This window comes from Thermobia domestica, chromosome 9 (assembly GCF_964235325.1).
Source record: "Thermobia domestica chromosome 9, izTheDome1.hap1.1, whole genome shotgun sequence".
NCBI classification, from domain to species: Eukaryota; Metazoa; Arthropoda; class Insecta; order Zygentoma; family Lepismatidae; genus Thermobia; species Thermobia domestica.
Window position 1 is genome coordinate 5,130,362 of NC_137462.1, and position 23,994 is coordinate 5,154,355.

At 37.2% G+C, this 23,994-nt stretch overlaps 1 protein-coding gene across 3 annotated transcripts in view; it reads left to right on the forward strand.

Moving 5' to 3' along the window:
* The window catches only part of Ttd14 (TRPL translocation defect 14), a 171,507-nt gene that overhangs the window by 27,138 nt on the left and 120,375 nt on the right, over window positions 1–23,994 (forward strand). For 2 of the 3 annotated variants that reach the window (XM_081770493.1, XM_081770494.1), the window contains exon 4: window positions 1,387–1,424. The exons of the other annotated variant lie outside the window; for it this stretch is intronic. In XM_081770493.1, coding sequence (XP_081626619.1) covers window positions 1,387–1,424 — 38 coding nt within the window. The remainder of the gene's footprint in view (window positions 1–1,386; window positions 1,425–23,994) is intronic. 3 annotated transcript variants of the gene reach the window in all.

The window sequence follows — 23,994 nt, forward strand, 5'->3', positions numbered from 1 at the left end:
CTGTGAAGAATTGCTAGGAATCTAAGCACAAAAAAGGCATTCTGCGTGCACATCTTGGACGCCCCGATCTGATGCGATCAACAGCTTCACCGATTTGCTTGAACTTGGTTATTGTTCGAAACACACAGCGCTCGCTGATACCGGTAGGTTTCAAGGTCATAACAATATCTTTCGCTGGTTTTCCGCACCAAAATAATGCTAAAACAGCGATCTATTTTTTTATACCCCATTCCATCTTACACTGTTGTCATGTAGCTGAACACTGCACACCTGTTACAACGGCTTTGTAAAGTAGACAGTCTCATCTAATACATAAAGGGTTAAAAGGTTTCGTCTTTTAAAATTAACTCAGTACTATGGCTTTGTATTTCAGGGACGGAACTTTTGGCCAAACTGTGTAATTTAGTTTAAATTCCTCAGCTGCTGATGCTATTAATCGCAAAGTCTGAAGCTATGTCTCTCTCTCTCTCTCTCTCTAAATTATTAAAGCAGTATTTGTGTGTGTGTGTGTTTACATGTGTTATCGATATCAAGATCGTAAATTTACATCAGAGGCGGCTCGTAGGGGACGTCGCACTGGGAAAAATTAGTTTTGTCCCTTCCTACGCATACTAGGCACGTACTCAGGGGTTTATTTCAGGAGGGGACCAAATTCAGTGTGAAGATGATAAATTGTTTTAAAATTTATCAAATCACCCGTAAAATTTGATTAAATTTACAGAAAAGCAGATATTTCGGGGGAGGATCCGGGCAACAATTATTGCATGATAAATTTTCAAGCGAAAAAGCTTGAACATTTTTACCGGTGGAATTTCTCACGAGCCGCCTCTGATTACTGCAAGTAATGAAATAACACTCAAATCTAACAAAACTTAGTTTTAACTCATCGGAATTAGAGGCCATTTACTAGGCAATAAAATCTGGCAATATTTTCAGTCCTTAAGTTCTTTGGACGATTTCTCCAAGCTTAAGGGGGAGGGGGGGGGGTTCGCTCAAGGAATTTTCTAAGTACAGTGTTTGGTAACAATGTTTGCCTTGCAACAGAGAAATGTGGAAATACATTGAGTTCCGATGCTGATGCATGAAATATGAAAGATATTCTTATTTCATGATAAGTAACTAATAAAATTCGTAGGAATAACGTTAAGTTATATGTGTCGCACTTCATATTTTTGGCCCTATGATATATATATATATATATATATATATTTTCAAAGCGCAGAATGTTATTAATTTCATGAGTTCTTGAATCACTTAGCACATTTTGATCGAGATAAGGAAGTTTTACACTGAATATTCTTTGTGAAATAATATCTATGATAATGTTCTGATGTAGTATATATGTTTAATGTCTCCTTATGGACGCTTATTTTCTGTGCTTTTCAGTGGTGGCGTCAAATTTTCGGATCTTTCAGAATTTGAGGGTAAGTAAAATGTAGTGTCATCATTGTTTATATAGTAAGCAGTGCGTAATAGAATTTTTAAAATTAATAAATGCGTGGTGTAGTAGTAATAGTTTTTTTAAAATAAAAATAGTTAGCAGTGTTTTACCGTTGTTGAAAGAAAATTTATATTTATCGGGGTTATTAAATGACGATAAAAACCACCTGTCGTGATGAATATACGAATTTACCTTCTCTCTTAGTACAAGTGAAAGATTTATTTTTAGGTTCCACAATGTAGTCTTCCATTTCTAGTTTGTTCATAATCGTCATGGCTTACTGAGCACAATTAAGAACGCAAATTCTACCTAACACATCAGGATTTTTGTCTTTTAATTTATCAAAACAGAATATTCGTACGTTAATGGTGAGCATGTATAAAAACTACTGGTCTTTGCCCAATTCACAACCAATAGACGCGTGAGAACTGTTGAACAATGAAAATAATAGAAACTGATTTTTGTTTCGTTGAAGCTTAGCGTTTTTACAACAACAAGGCTACATGAGACGTGGACCTATAGTGTAAGGTGGAATCTGAACTGCCGTAATGTGTTCAAATTTCGACTGAACCCAGACCCCGCGCACCAAAGCCGTGTGTACCAGCCAGCGAAGAGACCGTAAAAAGACTGATAATACATTATGTAGCACAATGTAATACAAGACAGTGCAATATGAGATACAGCTGAGTCACCTAATGATTGAATATTGCGTCTTAAGGATTGTCTTGTATGTTGTGGAACGATACTGCCCATTTTAATTGCCGAAAGTACCATCGTCGCTTCATTTAATTTTGCTTGATAACGGCATTATATCATATTGACAATAATATAATACAGGATTAGCCTAAATAATTAATCAGGTTTCTAAGCACTGTTTAGTTACAAGTATACGACGTATAAAGACGGATGATACATGAATAGATGTGCATCCTTGCAGTGGCGGATTAAGCTTCGTCGGCGCCCTAGGCACAAACTTAATGTGCGCCCTTCTCAAAAGAAAAATAGTATTTGCAATATTTTAAGGCTAATATAAAATTAGTGAACATACTGAAATAAGAAGTGAAGTATAAAAATCAATAATAAAAGTAATAGGCCTAGCACAAACAATTCATTTTATGTAGACCCTATGTACTATATCTAAAATTATGTAATGTATTGAGAAATTAAATTCACGAGTCATAAATGAAGGTGCTTCCGCCTCACTTTGCTGCAAACTCGTATATAAGTTCGTCAAAGTTGATGTGTCCCTCAGTCAAGATGTGTGCTTCGATGTGGAGAATAGATAACTCGTTCAGTCTTTTATTACACATCGTTGAACGGAGATAAGTCTTCAGTCCTTTTAGAGCCGAAAACAAACGTTCAGCTGAACAGTTTGTTACAGCAGTACACAAAAATATTCTTAATGTAATCTCCATATTTGGAAACCAGACTGCAACTTTTCTTTTCGTATAAATGCTAACATTTCTGCTGGTGTGTCCAGATTTTTCTGGTTTTCAAAAGTCCCGCAAAATGTACACATTTATTTGAAAATGTTGATTCGAGATCAGTTTCATATGCAGCCTGAAGGTTGGCTGCGCGCTCCGAAATGACACAAGAACTTTGCAGAAACTTACTAAAAAAAACATGAAGTTGTCAGACATTATTTTAAAGTTTTCCTTTCTTCTAATTAATTCAACGTACAATTTATCAAGAATAGGAAGAAAAACTCAACTTTAAATTTATCTCTTCCTGTTAGAACAACCTCATTGTCTCTTACTTCATCGGCTTGAATGTTACATTTTCTAAACCTTTTATAACTACACTCGTAATCCATATCAATTTTCTCCATGGATTTTTGCTCATAAGGGTCGAACATGTCACGAAGAGAAGTTATAAAGTTCACAAGTGATTCAACATGTACTATTGTTAAATCTATGTTGACACTTTGTAATTTCACGATGACACTCTGGAATCTCTGCAGTATATCATTCCAAAAAGTGATCATGAAAGCTGTTTCCAGCCTGCTTAGTTGATTCAAGACGGATAAGTCCTCATTTCGAACTCAAAGGATCATCGCTTACATGATTAAGGGTCTGAATTACAATATCCCAGTTTTCATATATACATGTACAAACCTCCTCCCGTGCTGACCAACGTGTCTGTGATAAAGATTTTAGTGTTTTCTTCCTGGATACATGAAAAAAGCAAGTAAGTTCCAGCGTTTTGTTGAACTGGAGAAACATGTAAATATTTTGAAGCATAGTGAAAAAAGAACATGCTTCCCTACAACTGCGTGCTGCACTACATCCGACTAAATTCAAAGAATAAGCTGCGCAGGGCACATAATACGCTTTAGAATTTATTCCTTTAATTCGAAGCCTGTAAACCTGCATATGCCCCCGACATATTGCTGGCATTGTCGTACTACTGACCTCTGCAATTAGTAAGGTCAATAGAATGTCTGGTCAAAATATCTATTACAGCTTCGGCTAGATTTTCAGACTTGTGACCTGGATTTGACAGAAACGAAAGAAACCTTTTAACAGGTTTACCCTCTACATTCACATATCTTAACACAAAAAATAACTTATCAGTCAGGCATGCGAAAGATGCACTAACTCACTTAACAGCAGTCTAAAAAAATGGCCGACTGTATGACTGACATTGTACAGGCAATGCGACTATACTAGTTTCAAACAATCAGTCTTCTTTGTCGCCTGGCAATTGGTTTCGCAAGGGTGGTGAGAAATCGACGGTTTATTTACAAAAACAAATCAGCAAGATTGGGTGGGCGGCTTGCATTATTGTCATTGCAAGCGACAAAAGTCACAGCACGGCTTAAAAAACAAAGTGATTGAAGCCTCAATTCGAATCTGAAGGAGGCAGAGCAGACGAAACATTTCTCGATAACACATATGATATATACGATACACCAAGGTTTCTTTCCTATGAAGCGAAAGTGTTGCAAACCATTGATTTGAAACACTGGTTTCAAAGGTCTAAATTGTTACTGCATACGTAAGACTATTTTTTTTTTTATATTCTGGAGAAAAGATTTGCCGCCCCCATGTGTTACCGCCCCTAGGCACGTGCCTAATGGGCCTATTTGGTAATCCGCCACTGCATCCTTGGTCACCCGGCACACATCCAAACGGTAATACAGATCCATCCGTACGATCACTTATGTTTCCGTCAAAGTTCGTCACAGCAGCAGAGATGCATTTCTGCTGTTTTTGCAGAGTTTTTCGCATTGCGGGTACGTAAACTTTCAACATAACCCCACGTGGGGTGAGATCTGACGACCTGGAGGGGGGGCATAAAGCTCTCTTACGTGCTCTACGATTTCTTCTGAAACATGCGGTCGCCCCCATGCTTTTCCTTTACACAGACAACCAGTATCATGAAAACTGGCGAAAGCAACGCAAAATGCTCTGGTGACCAGATGCAGCTTTCCCGTATTTGCGTACGAATGGACACTGAACGCTCGTAACCGACTTCTCATATTCTAATTCTAATACACAAAAATTCTTCTCTTGCATTGTCCCCATCTTGTAGTGTCGTCACAGACCTACCATCTTGAATGCACGGAGCCGCGAGGTAGAGGTGTGCACGGGCCAGAACTTTTAGCCCGGGCCTGGCTCGGCTCGTGAATTTATAATACGAGGCCCGACCCGAGTCCCAAATATGTTTTAGCCTTTAGGCCCGAGCCCATGTGATAATCAAATGAGCCTGAATTACAAAAACTTAATAATTAACGCGTAATTGCATTTTTATTTATAACAATTACAGGTTTAATTTTGCATTTCACTTTTGCAGCTCTTATTCTCCATTAATATATATTCTCTTTTTTGTAATTTTGTAATATTTTCGAGTTCTATTGTGTTGCGATTCAGTTTTGGCAACGTTTGATTTCTCTTTTTCCAAGTGAATGTGGGCATGTATTTTTTGTGGATGATTTGTGAAAGAAATGATTCTGATATCAGCAAAAGAAAGAAATAATAATAATAATAATAAACTAAAACATAAACTAACATTGTTTTCAAAAAAAAAAAAAAACTTGTTCTGAATGCTTTTCTTCCTTAATTCAGTGTAAGAAACAGTACTTTCACTCACAGATAAGCTAAGGTTGTTTATTTATGTTACTTTTAGTTTTTCTCTCCACTACACAGTTAGCTGCACTCTCAAATACGAAATGATAATCAGATTTTTAGTGTGGGCGTCTCAAGTTACAAATTTAGATGTGCTTTAAAAGTTCTCCAGAAAGAACTGTCCGATAAATATCGTTCTACAATATACTTACAAAGTTAGGCCCGAGAAATATGTTTGTATATTTAAAAATTTACGGCCCGAGCCCGAAGTGATCTATGCTTTGTAGGCACGAGCCCGTACGGACAATCTGCCACGTGGCGGGCTTTTTAAATTTTGTGAGTGTGTGTATTTTTTCATGTATCACCCGTCTTTGCACGTCGTATATTTATAAATAAACAGTGGTTTGAAACTCAATCAATCATTTAGGCTAATCCTGTATTCCAGTTGATTATATAGATGCGCCTTGTGGTCTAAATGAGAGCGTTGAATAATGAAAGTGAATGGTTATAGAACAAGTGAGTTTTGTTTCACAGTGTGAAGCTATAGTAGACTTTTCGACTATGTGAATTCAATACTCAAACTTCAAGTAGTACATCCACAACTAATGGTTGCAACACAGAAATAAATTCAAAGGTAGAATCTGTTAATCGAACGCTTAACCCTTGGAGTACCAAGATATAAATTTTACTTAAATGCCCAAAATGAGATAAATTTGACCCCATAGGTTTTTGTGACTCGAAGGAAAGCAAAGAGAGAAAAGGATATTCTATTGTTACAATACAAGCAATGAACATTTATTGTAAAGAGGAAAATGTACCACATAAGAGAAACTAACAAAATGATGTTGGCGCGAAACCTCGCTTGCATGAAAATGCCATGCCCTCAGCGCCATCTACACATGACGGGATGAGAAATTTTTTTCTCCCCTCCTCTCGGAATATGACTGAAAACTTTTATTCCATGATTGAGGTCATTTTGACCCCATTTTCCATATCTTTTAAAAAAAAAAAGATAAATTAGATTCTACAATACTTGTTAAGTGTACAAAATTATTCAAGAGACCCTTATAGAAGCATTCGTAGAAGACCATTTCAGCATATATTTTTTTGGTGCAATAAAAAATAGATGATGTCCCGCTTGGGTGATATTGACCCCGGCTTGGTACTCCAAGGGTTAATCCATATTAAAAAGCCATTACTCGCTGCCCTTTACTGATTTTCTTATATATCGAAGAAGGTTAAAACAGGAAGTCGTTAATTTAAACCACTTCCGGTTTGAATAGAGAATTAAGGGAGGAGATAGAACCTACCCTTGGGAAGTTGAATCGATTGCAATCAATCACATCTCGGTTTTTACAGCTTTTGCTATACGGAAATTGGTATCGAAACAGGAAGTATTAATAAATTTCAAAAATCACAGTTTCGGTAAAGTGTTGTGGGCTGTTACTTTGAGACCCTGAATCGATTGCAGAAAACAGCTTATAGCTGTCTACTAGAATTTTTGCTCTATGGCAATAAAGAATGAGACCGGAAGTGGTTAATTCGAACCGCTTCCGATTCGTATAGAGGGTTAACAGAGAAGACGGAGGCTATTCTAGGAAAGCCGAATCGATTGCGAAAACCAAATCTCGATATCTCGGACAGTTTATAGTCTATGAAAAAATCAGCATTGAAGCCGGTAAATTTGAACCACTTCCGGTTTCGGTAGTATATTGTGAATAGCTATATGTTTTGAGGTACTGGGTCGTTCGTAAAGAAACATTTCTCACTATCTGTTACCATTTTCGTTCTATGGGGATAAGCATATAAACCGGAAATGGCTACGGAGGAGATGAAACATTCTTGGGACGCTGAATGGATTGCAAAAAGCAGCTTATCCGAATCTCTTACTGGTTTTGGTAATAGCTGCCGACAGACGTACGTACACTCATGTCCAAAATGATTATCGCATATCTATAACTGTCTTCTTGTAAGAATATAATCTGGTAATGATTTGGCAGGGTACTTTTAATACTGATACTGTGTATATAATCGGGAAATGTATATTTGCGGTAAATTTCATAAGAAAATAATTATAAATACGAAAATTAGAATGAATAAACCAAAATGTTGCTAAATGGACAAGAAAGTTTTATTGCTCTTATTTACTGCTCTTTTGACGTGAAATTTGCCACATACATGTCTTTGGCGATTATACACATACTAACATTGTAAGAAATACCGGACGTATTCGCTATCAAATTATATTCAACAACACATTTATAGATATGTGACAATAATTTTGGACATGAGTGTATATACGGACAAAGCCGTTCCATAAGACTTCCAACGCTTATTCATAACATAGTTTGGAAGTTTAATAATCATTATAATTGGTTAATTAGTTGTAAAGGAATTCATAGACACGATGTTATCTAACACTCAGATGGCCTGGGCCATTATCGTCATATCTTTGTGGAAGTGTTCCCAATGTTGATCACAACTCTCTTGTGGCTAAGCGATTAGCATGCGCGCCTTTCGCATGGGAGAACCGGGTTCGATTTCCGGCCGGAACTCACGTGGTTTGAATTCCACGTTAAGCTGCTGGTCCATGTCTCATATAGCCTCACTGCTGAAATCGACGCTAAACTTAAATCACGCACATAGTCTAGAAAAAAGTCCAGGTGACAATGCAGAAAATGAAATTAAATGCTTATTTTACAATATTGTTGGAAGTAGGGTGTTTTCAAGAAATTGTTCACTACTTTTCTAAATCCTGCTTAAGTCTTTATTTCTTAGTCATTAGAATTTCAAAGTTCATCAATGTTCTCATCGGATAACCTACGAGGATGTCTTCGTTCAGTTTAACCTCAGACAGCAATGAAAATGTGGAGCATGTTTATCTAAAGCCTTTTTTTTTTTTTTTGGTACTGTATTAACAAATTGAGGTAAGCTTAATGTATAAAAATGAAAAATGAATTCTGTCGCGCTTTTCCAAATCTTTCTTTATGACCTGCATTTCACCAGAATTCAAAGTAGGCAGGTGGGCCATTTTCTTTTAATTATGTGCTCGGAACAGTCAAGGCTGTCCCACACGCAGAGTTACATGAGGTATTCTAGAAAAAACTGTACATGATAGCAATAAAATAACATATTTAGAATCAGTACAATATTGATTCAACTATCTTCGTGTAAAGCTCCAAACCATTGGAGATCAGTGTAATTATGAAATTGCACTCTGTTCTAGTTTCTTAGTTTTTTTTTTTTTTTTTTTTTAAATATATATAATTAAACTTTCTGCAGTTGCTTTCCATAACGTGAGAAGCAGCATACACTATAACAGTAACAGCATATTTTGTGAAATTATGCCAAAAATGCACACTTTCTTTTACCAAGCAGTTTTCTATAGATTCAAGGTTTTATATAAAATATCAGGTATGCCCAGGGTCGGATCCGGGATTTTCTGATAGGGAATGCACCAGTAACTACCAACATAACTGTCGTCAAAGTGACATGTAACAATTCTTTATCCCTGACAGTGCTGAAGCTTAGAATAGGGGGTATTTTAAAGAGGGTGGCAAGTGGCATGCAGGAGAAAAATGTTCTCTCCTCCTGGCGTCTATTTTCTTCCCGATTTCAAAAATGTTGTTTTGCTTGGTGGATCCCTTTCCTTCAACCTACAGAAAAGTCGAGTTAAACTATTGCTTTTGCAACACAGGTTTGTTTTAAGCTCCAAACGGAAACATGACGGCAGAAAGTTCCGGAAAGTGTTGTTGTTTTCACTGCTTGCTACTCATTTTAGATAGTGTACATTTACAACGAAGGGGGGTGCACCCCCATCTAAATATGGCCCTGGGTGTGCTCACGGGAGATTTTTTATTATTCAGTTTTTTTTGGAGGGAACATAACTTTTCGTTGAAAATGGCACAATCAAACACTAATTATATAATATGCTTTTTAAAAACTAAAAGTTCCAAAATAGGGTGAAATTTACTTTGCAAACCAAGTAATCATGGTTTTGTCAGAACTAACTATTGTCTCTTCTACTATTTAAGGAGGGGGTGTAGAGACCTCTGTGTAATATCTACTATTTAAGGAGGGGGTGTAGAGACCTCTGCGTAATATCTACTATTTAAGGAGGGGGTGTAGAGACCTCTGTGTAATATCTACTATTTAAGAAGGGGGTGTAGAGACCTCTGTGTAATATCTACTATTTAAGAAGGGGGTGTAGAGATCTCTGTGTAATATCTGCTATTTAAGGAGGGGGTGTAGAGACCTCTGCGTAATATCTACTATTTAAGGAGGGGGTGTAGAGACCTCTGCGTAATATCTACTATTTAAGGAGGGGGTGTAGAGACCTCTGTGTAATATCTACTATTTAAGAAGGGGGTGTAGAGACCTCTGTGTAATATCTACTATTTAAGGAGGGGGTGTAGAGACCTCTGCGTAATATCTACTATTTAAGGAGGGGGTGTAGAGACCTCTGCGTAATATCTACTATTTAAGGAAGGGGGTGTAGAGACCTCTGTGTAATATCTACTATTTAAGGAGGGGGTGTAGAGACCTCAGTGTAATATCTACTATTTAAGGAAGGGGGTGTAGAGACCTCAGTGTAATATCTACTATTTAAGGAAGGGGGTGTAGAGACCTCAGTGTAATATCTACTATAGCAGTGGAGTATTTGGTAAGTTCATGCAGAAATTAACCACATTTTTTAAAAATCTATTTTCTGAGTACCTGAGTAATCATAACTTTTGCATTATTATTGTTCTGTGATATATTTAAGATAATGGCAATTTCCATTACTCTCTCTCCATTACTTACGCTAATGCTAAAACATGTCCGTCAAACGAGATAAACAAAAGCAAGGAAGAGGATCAAAGACAATTCATTTTGAAACTCTATAATACAACGTCTCGTACAATGATACAATACGGTATAAGATAATATTGTGACACTGAGTATGTCAAAACAATGGTTAAGTATCACAAAAAATCATATCTGTCAGTTGCCTAATTGAACGGCTTGGGTAAATTCCACCTGTGTGTACTAAGCTAGCTAACAGATTTTTTCTTTCCTTTCCCTCTTTAAGTTTATTTCCTTATCTTGATGCGGATTCCATAGCCATTCTCGTTCAAAACCTTATCAAATATTTATAAAGCTATGCTCTAAAGGGGGAAATACACACTAGTTATTTCAGATAGAGCATTCGGTAATGTTTCAGTCTTACATAACTGAGTTTGTTTGATTGAATTCTCAAGGATAGTAAAAAGTTCGTTTTGATTTTCGTCAATAATTCATTGGACTTCAATCTTCAGTTTAAATCCTAAACAAGATGAAGTTGTTTAGAAATGACGCATGAAATTTGTATATAATTAAATATATTGAACTGAAACGTTATTGCTCCAATAGGTTCTAAGAAGTGCAGTTTTCGTGTATTGAAAAGGAACTGAAGTAAAAAAAATAACTTCACCGTTTCTTTCTAAGCTAAAAAATTATTTCACTCTAGAAAATTATTTGCTTGACAGTCTTCCATTTTGCTTTGGTACAGTCCAACATTTGAGACCTAGCTGTTTTTTTTTCTTTAACCTTTTCAGGACCGACAGGAATTTCAAGAAAATCGTAAACCTTTACGGTGGCGGCCCTAGTACCCCTTCTAATTGTCACAGGGACATAAACGATACGTCGTTGTAAAGCTTATGGAACCCAGATTCCGACGAGGTAACTTGTGCCCCCCCCCCCCTGCCAAAACCGTAGAAGTAGTAGTATTTAAAAAAACAATTTTTTGTTTTGGGAAATTTGAGAGAGGCTGGCAACACAGTTACTTTTCGTACACAGAAAAAAAAATACGCCAGACGTACACTCATGTCCAAAATTATTGTCGCATGTCTATAAATATGGTGTTGTAGGAATATAATTTGATAATGAATTCGCCCAGTATTTCTTATAATGTTAGTATGTGTATAATCTGCAAATACATGTATGGGGCAAATTTCATGTCAAAAGAGTTGTAAATAAGAACAATAAAACGAAAATAAAACTTTTTGTCTATTTAGCAACATTTTGTTTTACTCACTTTAATTTTCGTATTTATAGTTTTTTTTTTTCCCTATGAAATTCACCACAAATATACATTTCCCGATTATACACATAGTATCAGTATTAAAAGTACCCTGCAAAATCATTATCAAATTATATTCTTACAAGAAGACAGTTAGATATGCAACAATCATTTTGGACATGAGTGTACATCAAGGACGAAAGTTCAATACCAAGTGAGAAAGTCCGAGCTGTTTCCTGCGAGAATCATCCTAGAGAATCGTATTTTTGGAATATTTTGGTCAACTCTGACGTTGGGAACCCTAGCGACGCCCCTACTTGTAACAGAGATATAGGGCATGCGTCATTGGAAAGCTTATGGGACACAAACAGATTCCAACGAGCTAACTTTTGTGCCCTCCGTGCCAAACCCGTAGAAAAGAGAGAGAGAGAAAAAGGAAAGAATAAATTTTGTGAGACTATGGCAAGACTTATTTGTTGTACGCAAAAAATGCTCCATATACGCCAGACATCACTAGTTAGTATGTTCATTTATCTTTATTGATACCACTTTTCATACTTGTAACTCCTTTGGGGGGAAGAGTTCTCTCCAAAATGCTGAGGGGAGGGGACTAAAACATCTAACTTTCACCCCTACCTTTCCGCTGCGGGACCCTCGGTGTGGATGAAATGCACACTGTTGGAAAGTTTCATCCTTCCCAAAGAGATAAACACCTAAATCATCTCTCTAGGTTAATTAGGGGCTGAGCTACGAAGGTTTTAAACTACTGGCTCAGCCCCTGAGCCGTTGGTCCTGAAAAGGTTAGTAGTTTTGACTTATACCTGGTTGCAGTGATTTTCAATTTGTTGTAAAATAATTTTCGTTTACCAATATTTGTGGAATTTCGTCGAAACGTACGAGAGTCTGAACATAGAGCCGAGAGAGTTCCTTCCTCTTTCGTTCTGCAAACGGAAGAAGGAAGTGGAAGACCCGAGAAGGTTTAAGCAACGAGAAAATGCAGTGTAGCATGTACACTGACCTCAGGAATAACTTGAAAGCTGAATAAATAAACGATATAAAGGAAAAGCCTACGTGTTTGTCAGGTGAGTGTATTGTTAAAAGTGCATGCTTCAGCAGTAAAACCCTTATCTGAGAACAATACAGTTCAATATTGCAATATGTTGACTTAATCTGATATTTTTTTAAAAGGCTTTATAAGGAAAAATAATCATGCATTTTTTTTTCTCTTTCATGTGTCTGTAATGCTTTGTATCTTGAACAATAATTGATATCGATAACTGATCTTAAGATTCGAAATCAGTGCTCTACATTTACTTCTGGTTTTCAGTACCATGAACTAGGATATATGAATTTAGAGTTTTTGAAACCATAATAATAATAATAATCGAACCTGCGTTTCATAGTGCAAAACTACCTATACAGTCTTACTTCCAAGCTGCAAATTCAATACTCAATCTACAAAGGGCGTTCAATAATAAGTTTTGCACGGATGGATGTAATATTTTTGTTAAATACAATATAAGGGTGGAATTTTAGATTAACATACTTTGATCCTTTTGGCTAAAAGAACATGTCAATATAGCTTCCATCTGCTCTGACGGATCTTGTCTAACATTCTTTCCATATCTCGAATACTAACCTAACTGTAGGGCTTATGGAACCCGGAGGTTGAATGCCGCGTTTATAAAAACTCTCCATTGACTTCTGGATAAATGGACAGTCGTTCTATATGACTTCCGACACTACACTTACACATACAATAATTTGAGTATAATAATAACTTTAGATTTGTACCTTTGTCAAGAACTATAACAATTATAATACGGACTTAAATTTGGAATAAAGAACCTAATTTTGAGTGTCAGCCTGTTTCAGTGGCGTTGCTGGGATTTTCTTGAAGGGTCTTTGTCTAAAGAATATTGTAGGAGGAGATACGTGTAAGGAGGATTTATACAGGATGTTCCCGAATTCATTACACTGTTTGAGAGACTATTATATTCATGAGGCTTTACGAGTCATTTCCAACTTAAGTGCCCTGAGACGCCACATATTCTTCCAGTAACAGTAAACCACATAGAGAGAAGGTGCATACAGTGATGACAGGCAAATGACTCCTGATAACTTTTTTTTTTTTTACTCCATTCTCCTCCCTTTCCTTCCTGTTCTCGACCTGTTTTCAGTGTCGTGTCTTCGACTGTAAAGCATCTCCTCGGTCACTTAGAAATGGCTGATCTCTCGGAAGGGAAATCGAATCTGACCTAATTTCAATAAGAACCGGCGTTGGAAATTTTTAGAGGAAGTCGTACGTAAAGTAAAGCAATAATATGAAATAATATGAAACCGGCCAAATTGTGGGTGCGCGGTCAGTTGACACAAGTGTATCTATGGTAGCCAGTGTATTAGATGCATCACTAGGAACAATGTAGAATGTGATGATCTATAGACCGCATGGCAAAAGAACATTTGCGAAAAGTAATAGTGGAGCATTGACGAGAACGGTCACCAAGGGCCGTGGGACAAAAGTGACTGCGGAACTTAATCTGCATAATTCGTTAATCACAGTCCGACATGAGTTGCGTTTTTCCATTTGTGCGATATGGAAATTGAACAGGAACCTCGTTCAGCCAGATCTGAACACCGTTATATGATTTTTGCTTGATCGTTTCCATTAATTTCATTAGCATCAAATTCCACAGAAAATCAACACCGCCACACCAAATTGATCGCGGAATATTATTGGCATTATCTTCCTTTGTCACTGATTGCCCGCGTGTTACGGCTTTTTGTACTGTGATTCGTATCTGGAGCAAAATATTCTTTGTCACATCGCATACAGTGAATCGAACGAAGACGCAGTTTGCAAGAACAATTGAGTACGTAGAAATAGGCGCACTGCCTGTAACAACCAACTAAGTACACAGCAATCGTGTATTCCGTGTTTTGTAGTAAGAGAAACTAGATCGTGCAACTCCGGTGAAGTATGTTACGTAAATGTATAATTTATTCTCAGCTTGAATTCGATATGAAGTACTTCATGAAACATGATGTTTCTAGTAAAGACAATCATTAAGTAATCTTAAATTCGATATTGGTTTTTAGTTTAGCTTAGGATGTGTGAAATTTTGAATACCCAATTATGACTGTCTTGCAGACATTCTTTTGTTGGTGTAAGTAGTAAGAACATGCAATAATTCGAGAGAATGAAAGTTTTTTTTTTTCTTTGTAATAATTAGGCGGCAGAAGTTTGACCTAAGAAAGTAGAGATATAGGATTTACAAAATGCTCTAAAAGGAAGCAAAAGTGATCTAAAAGTTGTGAAAAATGACCTAAAATTTATGGAAATTACTAACTTTCTAAATGAAACTTTTAAAAAGCTCAATATACCAAATGATGCGCATGGTGTTCGCGATACAAGAAAAAAAATAAGGTAGCTTCTTCAGTTGTAATGTGTACGTTTAATTTGAAATGAAAATCTATATTATAAAATTGAAAGTAACTATGTTTGTGACTCTTAATCTTTTGAACCGCCGACCGATCTCGGTCAAATTTCCAACGTGGATGTGGCTCGGGCCTGGGAGTGTTTTTAGCTGTTCACTTTGACAGAACTTAGGAGAGGGAAGATAGAAAAATTAAATAAAACTTAATAATTCTTGAACTATCAGACCGATCTTGATCAAATTTTCAACATAGATTAGATTCGGGACTAGTGTTGTAAAATTTCCGGAAATTTTGAACCTCCTGGTAAAAAAGTTTTTTTCCGGTTTCTTTCTGGAAATTTTGGAAAAATTGGGAATAACAAAATTCTTTGTATTAGGTTAGTTTGACTAGAAATGGAACCGTTTTTTTTTCCGAACGCGTGAAAAATTTAAGTTGAGAAATTTCTATATTGTGAATATTTAAAAAAATTCGAAAATAAAACTGTAGTAATTATTCATAAAAATTAATAGTCTGCACTCATTTCCTTTATGTGCCTTTTAGTCGTTTACTTCTGGTTGTGCATTAATTACAGAACTTTTACAATTCCATACACATCTACCATCATGCAACGTTTCTGTTGCAACAAATAGGGCTCTTGAATGAAACTGAGTTCTTAATGTGCTTTTGATCTGGTGAAATTTTGTTAATTTTAACCAAATTACTTCTTAAAAGAGACAGCAGTAGGCAAATTTCACCAATACTCATGCACTGAAACATATAATTACTATTATTTAATATTCAAATACAAACTTTAATATAAACTCTATGTACAAAATTGTTTGTAAACAAATACCTGTTTTCTAGTGCGACAAATTATCAATATACAATATATAAAAATGAAGGACACTATATTTGTAACAACAAATCTTGAACCACCAGCCTGATCTCGATAAAAATTTTCAACATAGGCGAGGTTCGGGCCTGATATTTATATTTTACCATTTCACTTTGAAGGTGCTACTTGGATGAAGGAAGTGTGGAACAGATCTTTGTGTCGAACGCATAGTTTTCGGCGTTGCTGAGATAAACAGTGATATTTCCGATGAAGCTTAAATTCAAATTCAGCACTGCAACTTGAAGGAAAGGGAGGGGATATATAAAATGATCGAAAATGACCAATATTAGTGTCAAATCCATAGTTTTCGGGGTTGCTGAGATGAACAGTAACACCCGATTCCGTTTAGATCCAAATTTATCCCCGAAAATTGGGGGAGGGGGCGGTATATAAAAATGGTGCAAAATGATCGATATTACTATGAATTCATAGCTTTCAGGGCCGTTGAGATAAACAGTGACATTTCCGATCCAGTTTAAATCCAAATTCAACGTCAAAACTTTAAGGAAGGGGAAGGCGGTCATATATAAAAAAATATCGAAAATGACTGATATTAGTGTCGAATCCGTTTTTTCTGGTCGCTGGCATGAACAGTAACACTTCTAATACCGTTTAAATCCAAATTCAGTGCCGTGACCTGAGGAGGGGATATATATATATATATATATATATATATATATATATATATATATATATATATATATATATATATATATATATACAGATGGTGATCAGAAAAATGGAAACACCTGAACGAAATTGCAACTTACCTGATTAATATGGTGTCGGACCACCTTTCGCCTTCAGAACAGCCTTGATGCGACGTGGGGTGGAGGCATAGAGGTCGTGAATGGTAGCAAGTAGAATTTTACACCATTCCTCGTGCAGGGCATCGGCCAGTTCTGTGAGAGGATGGAGGTGGAAATCGTCGCCGGAGTCGTGTTTCCAAGACGGACCACAGATGTTCAATTATGTTGAGATCTGGGGATTGAGCGGGACAGTGGAGGTGTTGTACTTCATCCCGATGTTCCTCAAACCACGCTGCAACAACGCCAGCTGTGTGAATGGGTGCATTATCATCCTGGAAGGTGGCGTCATTGTCCGGGAACAACATCCGGACCATAGGAAGCAAGTGGTCTCCTAAAATTGCGAGATAATCGTTGGCAGTGATTCGTCCGCTAAGTGTGACCCCAATGAAAACCTTGATATGGCAGCCCATAGCATCACCGAGCCGCCGCCATGTTTCACAGTTGGGCGGAGACACTGCAGATCATAAGTTTCTTTGGGCGTTCTCAACACATAAACACGGGTGAAGGGTGGGAATAGGGTGAAGGATGACTCATCCGACCATATCGCACGTTTCCAGTCCTCAGCGGTCCAAGTTGCATGGTCGCGGCACCATTTGCGGCGTGCGAAAGCGTTATGGTCCCTGATGAGCGGTTTGGTCCGTGCAACACGACCCCGTAAGTTCATGTCATGTAATTCGCGGCGGACTGTGATTGTCGAAACAGGGTGGGGAGGTGCTGATTGAGTTCCTCCGTCACTTGCTCCGCAGTGGCACGACGGTTCTGCGTGACAATGCGCTTTAATACCCGGCGTGACCTGTCACTCATGATTTTCTTCCGCCCACTGTTCTGCTTCCCCGATGTGGTTTTCCCGTGTGTTGTGTAGGCCGTTATCACCTTCAACACTGTCCCACGCGACACACCTAACACAGTAGCCACTGCCGTCACACTCACTCCACATAACCGCGCACCAACAATTTGCCCTCTTTGAAAATCTGAGAGGTCTCCCATTTTACACTACCTCCGTCTGCTGCAGCCACTGGACACTGCTGTTCCACTGCACTGTCGGTAGTATGGAGACCACCTAACGCACCACCACCAGCGGTCCGGCGCTGCGGGCGCCACGACACCACTGCCAACCCATACATCTGACGTGTTGCCAACTACAGGTGTTTCCATTTTTCTGATCACCATCTGTATATATATATATAATGTGTGTGTGTGTGTGTCGAATCCATAGTTTTTGGGATTGCTGTGATGAATATTAACACAATGCCGTTTAAATCCAAATTCAGGCCCGCAACTTAGGGGTGGGGAGATACATAAAAATGACTGAAAATGGGCAACATTAGTGTCGAATCCATGCTTTTTGGGGTCTTCAGATGAACATTAACACTTCCGATGCTGTTTAAATCCAAATTCAGCGCAGCAACTTGGGGGAGGGAGAAGGGGTGGATATATAAAAATGATCGAAAATGGCCGATATTAATATCGAATCCATAGTTTTCGGGGTGGCTGAGATGAACAGTGACACTTGCGATGAAGTTTAAATCCAAATTCATTGCTCATTAGCACTCCTAAAGGGGGAGGGTGACATGTAAAAGTAATTGAGAATGACTGATACTAGTGTAAAATTCATAGATTTCGGGGTCCCTAAGTTCATTGGTGACAGTTTTGGTGCCCCTTATACCCAAAATGTATTCTCCCCGTGCGAAGAACGGCTATGCTGCTAGTCTTTAATAATAACAAACAGAAGTACTTCATGTTAAATTCTTTAATGTTTGTCGCTGCTCAAATTTACGCACTTGTGCGGTGTATGTGTGTATATGTAAATAAAATCCTCTCTCTTTTTGAGTTGTTCGAAAAATATATACAAATAAAGAGGGATTTTTGTATCGCAAATCAAAAAAACTAAAAAGTAAAATTGAAAGCCGTTGATTTAAGTATTTTTCCTGCTAGCGAAATATATATATATATGATGCAGACACGTTACAGCAAATAAGATTAGCATCAGGCGAAGAAATAGTTTTTAAATTATATATTTTCCGGGTTTTGCCAATATTTCCGAACAAAGGATTTTAATGGGGTTAAAATTTCCAAAAATTTTACACAGCACAAGGAAGATGCGGATCTCCTTAAAATATATATTTGATTTTAACATACTGGTATTAACTGAAATGATTCTGTCCCTGTTATTTTAACACTTCCCTGCCATAAAACTGTAACTTTATAAGATTATTTAAGATAATTTGCATGCGTCTATATTAATTAATCTAACTAGGATTATATTTTAGTATCTTTTGTAACCATAACTCTATTCTATCACGGCGCTAACTTGAAAGGAGTGGTGCAAATATATTTGTTGCCACAAAACGTCCCTATTCTAATACAAGAAACATAACTACACAATGATCTTAACTGTAAACTAGTAAATATAAAATAGTTCTCATTTTAAAAGCATAATGTAGCAAAATATTCGCAATTCATTCCTGAAATTGCTTGTTCGCCATTTTATTTAGAAGCCTCATAAAATCTAAAAATGTTTATTTTGCGAATTCCTTTCAATAACTCGCACCGTTTGCTGTTTAACATTTGAGGTGATTCTCGTCCATCGCCTCTTGTCAACTTCGGTTAAGTCAGTGTAAGCTCCTCAAAATAAATGGAAGATGCCTTTTGAGATTTTTTAAAAAATAAATCCAGTTTTTTTTTTTTTTTTTTTTTTTTTTTTTTTTTTTTTTTTTTTTTTTTTTTACGGCACTCGATAACTTTGCCACACCCTGTCAGAGCGCAAAAACCCTGTTTTTCAAAGTCGGTTAGTTAATTTTCATTATAGACAGATTTATGCCCTCATAAAATATTTTTCTGAGATATGCCTTCATAATATATTTTTCTGAGGTATGCCTTCATAATATATTTTTCTGAGGTATGCCTTCATAAAATATTTTTGAGGTTTGTCGTATCAGGTAAATTATTATACAGTGTGTATTTATTAATTTTTATTTTTATGTATAGTAAAGGCTCTATGCTTTCATAAAATACGTACTTTTCCTTTGTTTAAGGGTAATTGGGCAGTTTATTCTTTGTATTCTCAAGCAACCAATACATACAAGTTCAGTGCTATATTATCATAGGAAACACTCGTACTTATTTTTGTTTAACCCCATTCCCGATAGCTCGACGTTTTCACAAACTCGACTACCCTTCGAGACTTAACTGTATACCCAATGCATGGCTCGGAGGCTCAATGTTGTACAGAGGTATTTAACACAACACGTATGGTACAGATGGAAGATGGTTATGTAAGTTTATTTGAAGGAAACTGCTAACTGAAGGCACTCAGTCCCACGTCAATGTAAACTACCTGATTGAACAAGGAGTTATCAGTCAAGGTCAAACTCTTGTTGTTGCATCGTGAGTGACATTTCCGATTAGACCTTAAACTACCTTCGCTATGCATTTATTTCTCAAGGTGACACAGCTGATAGAACATTCATACGTATACCAATGAACTACCTTTATCGTTCTGTGCAATAACAATTCAAGGCTATGTTTATCTAAACTTAACAGTGGCGGAACGTGGCTAATATTAAACGGTCAATTACCACAGTGACTCGGAAGATCACATACCGTATAATATGTTCTTTGGTGAAGTTTAACGTCCCTTTTAAGCAGTGAGGCTATATGAAAAATTGACCTATTGTTTTAAGTGGTAGCAATTCGTAGTATCACCGTAATACGTCCGAATTTTAATGCTCTTCTGCTGGGAATCGAACTCGGGCACCAAAGTCGTGCACAAACAACTAGACCAGCGGGAGGGCCTATTTCACCTACTTTTGCAGCATAAAATATTGTTAAACGCTGTCTTTCCTTTCAACGTTTCGCCAATAATAAAGTTTTCACGTTCTTCATATGATTAAATTGTCTGCTCGCAGACTGTCACAAGGTATAACAACTGAGAAATCAGATTACTCATGGTCTGATGTGGTTGTGTTGAAACTGTGCCAATGTTCTTTTCTGGAGGACCACGCATAATAACTTTACATGTGATATCAGGGTACTCTTTTGCTTCACTGTTGTTGGAGAGTGAAGTGTTGCATCGTATCTTCGCGATAGTTGGATAGCATACACATTCCTGGCACATGTGGCAGTAATTCGTTGTAGACAGGATTCTGGCAGTTCGAATATACAAATGTGGCTGTAACTTGATGTATTAATCGATTTTCAAAGTTCTTCTGCCTCATAGGTACATTTGTCTTGTATGTAATGCACTATTCACTTTTGGACATAGTCCTTATCTCTTTCCATGCACTTGTGCAACACGTGACTATTTGGACAATCCCGACGGAGAAGAATTCTGGTGGTTTCTGTAGACACCAGGATTGAGTGACAACTTTCATCTCATCATCAGGATAAAAGTGCTCTTTCATCTTTGGGAATAGGTGAAAGGTGCAAGGTCAGAACTGTACGGTGGGTGCAGTAGAACCTCCTTGAACTGCACGCGTTGCAGCCCATCTTGTGTTTCGGGACTCGTGTGCGGGTGGATATTGTTGTGCTATAGAACAGGTTTGTTGTGGTTCTCGGTTACGAGAAGTTAATAAGCACAACACCTTGGAAGTCACGAAAAGTCACCATGGCTTTCCGTGCGGATTGAACTATCTTCAATTTCTTAGGACGTGGAGATGTACTATGGTGGTATCTCGATTGTTCTAGAGGTCAAGATGGTGCATCAATGATTCATCCTCCTAGCTATCTAGATTCAGTATACACGGGACCCAACGAGGACACACCTCTGTCACGATAAAGCGAACTTTTTTAAGAAATGGCGATCGGTCGCTTTTTGATCCGACAGTTATCGAGAATCTTCGTCGATTCGATATCGATACTGCCCAATCTGATACGGCGAGGGGTTGATCAGGTAAACTAGAGGTAATCGGATTTTTTTTTTTTTTTTTTTTTTTCAATTGCAGGCCACCGTCTCACCATACTGACATTAAGGGTAGCGTCGCCCTGAACAGCTGTCATTCGGCGATGAATTATTTATCAGAGGTTTCCAACTCTGAGTCGGGAACTCAATGACTGCTTCCTGCTCCAACCTCATGTCCATGTTGGTTGCAACCTTCTTCAGTTATCAGCACACCGACACCTGGGAACATAGGAAACGAATGCATTACATAGAGGACAAATGTAGCTATGAGGTTGAAAAACAATTTTGAGAATTGGTTTAAAATAAAAAAAATGAAATGAAATCTTTAAGTTTTACGTCCCACGGTTATGCCGGTTAGGCTAAAGGAGACGGTGATTATGAGAGATGAGTGAAATGGTGGAATGAAGAAAGTGGGAGGAAACGGGAGAACCCCGAGAAAACCCACGAGCACGGTGTTTGTCCACCACAAAGTTCACTTGGCGGAGGCTGGGATCGAACCCGGGACCCCAAGCACCAGAGGTGAACGCTCTACCACTGAGCCACCGCGCCCCCCTGGTTTAAAATAAAGCTGCAGCTATGGAGGGATTACTTTTGAATCAACTTCTGAAAATGTGACACAGTACTCTGATCCACAACTATGTCCTTCCCTACTCTTTGAAAACCTGAATCACTTAAATGTTTTTTTTTTTTTTTTTAAACAGTATTATCTGTTCGTTAGTAAGTGTCCTATTTCTATTGTTTTCAATGAACAATAGAACACAAAAATTCGCACAGAACACCTTTGATACGGACAATGAAAAAATTTAAAACCTTGCCTATGGTCGAGATTTGCTGTTTAGGGAAATTTTCTTCCCGTCAATAAAAGTCGATTTACACAGTGAAAGGATTAAATCATATTTCTTATTGGAGTGTATAGTGTAATGACTTGTGTATCCTTAAACGTTGATAAATGCTCTTTATTGTTTTCGTATATCACTTCATGAATTTGTAGCTTTTCTACTATAAAACAATATTGGAGATCTAAGGCTTGGGTGACAGGAGCGTCATTTCAGGCTTTTTTGAGGGGGGCAAGAGCACCATCAACATAAGATTTTCACGTTTTGTACTAGTATATTAGTAGACAATCGATTAAGTATATGTATTTCTCAAACTCTTGGGGGGGGGGGCAATTGCCCCCTCCTGCCCTCCCTAAATGACGCCCCTGTTGGGTGAAATGGTATTGCTCACGAGACTCAAGGAATTTCTCGTCTTGTCTCGTCTCGTTTCGTTTCGAAAATTAGACTAGAACTAGCTAAACATGCGCTCTCTACACAGCGAATCATTCACAAATGAGCATCAATCTTCATTTCTCACATCTGTATGTGTCTTTTTACAGACACAAGTGAAAGACATCTTGATAAAAATTGGCAAAGGGGTATCAAAGGGGAGATTTTTTTTTCGATTAATTTTTTTTTCAATGTCACTCACAGTTTGCAAGATTTGAGTCTATTTGTAGTTGGAGTTTCTGATTCATACATGATCAGTGTTTTCTCTCTTCTTGTATGCAGATATGTAATAAGCAAATATATTATACACACAATTAATTATAATGTTAGTGATATATGGTGTTCATTGGGCAAAATACTTCAAACAATAAAGATTCATCTTAGACCGGAGAAATGGTTATCCTTCGTTTTTCATTGTCATTTGGCCATAAAACAAACGTCTGAGAGATATACAACCCCAGTATACAAGTATATTGTGTTGGAATATGTAGCACGTAGTATGATTTTTTTTTTAAATCAATATTTCCAGGGTACCCTAAAAATATAATAAAGAAAGAAATAACATCCATATTTTAAATATTTAATTAGAACTGAACAATCTATACACAGTTTCAAATCGATCAGTGAAAACTATCTTTCTAGAGCTTGTGATTCCCGAGATATTATCAAAAAAATTGGCCACAAATATATAAACTTTTCTTGGCCGCAAACATATGAACTTAGCATTTTAATGTATATTCTCACGTCATCTTGAATTGCAAGAAGTAAATAGGTAAGGTGGCCATTTTGAATCTCTGTATCAAATTGTTGCCCTTTGAATATTTCAAGCATTTTTCTAAAAATAAATAAATAAATGAAATTTGATACTTTTAGAAAAACAAATCATATCGTTTCTTCGGTAGCATGTCACATAACCCGTTTTTACATGTTTCAAGGATGGCAATACTCGTTTGTGTATTTGCCCCGTTTGTCTGTGTGTCCGTCCGCGATACAAATAAATATCAGAACAAGAACCTGATGGATCAGCATAAATTTTGGCCAGGATTTAGACAGACAAAAGTTCGGGTACAGTTCATTGAGATTATGGATTCACCGGAAGTGGAAGAAATTAACAATTTCCGGCTTTAACATTAAAATCACTTAAAGCAAGAACGGTAATA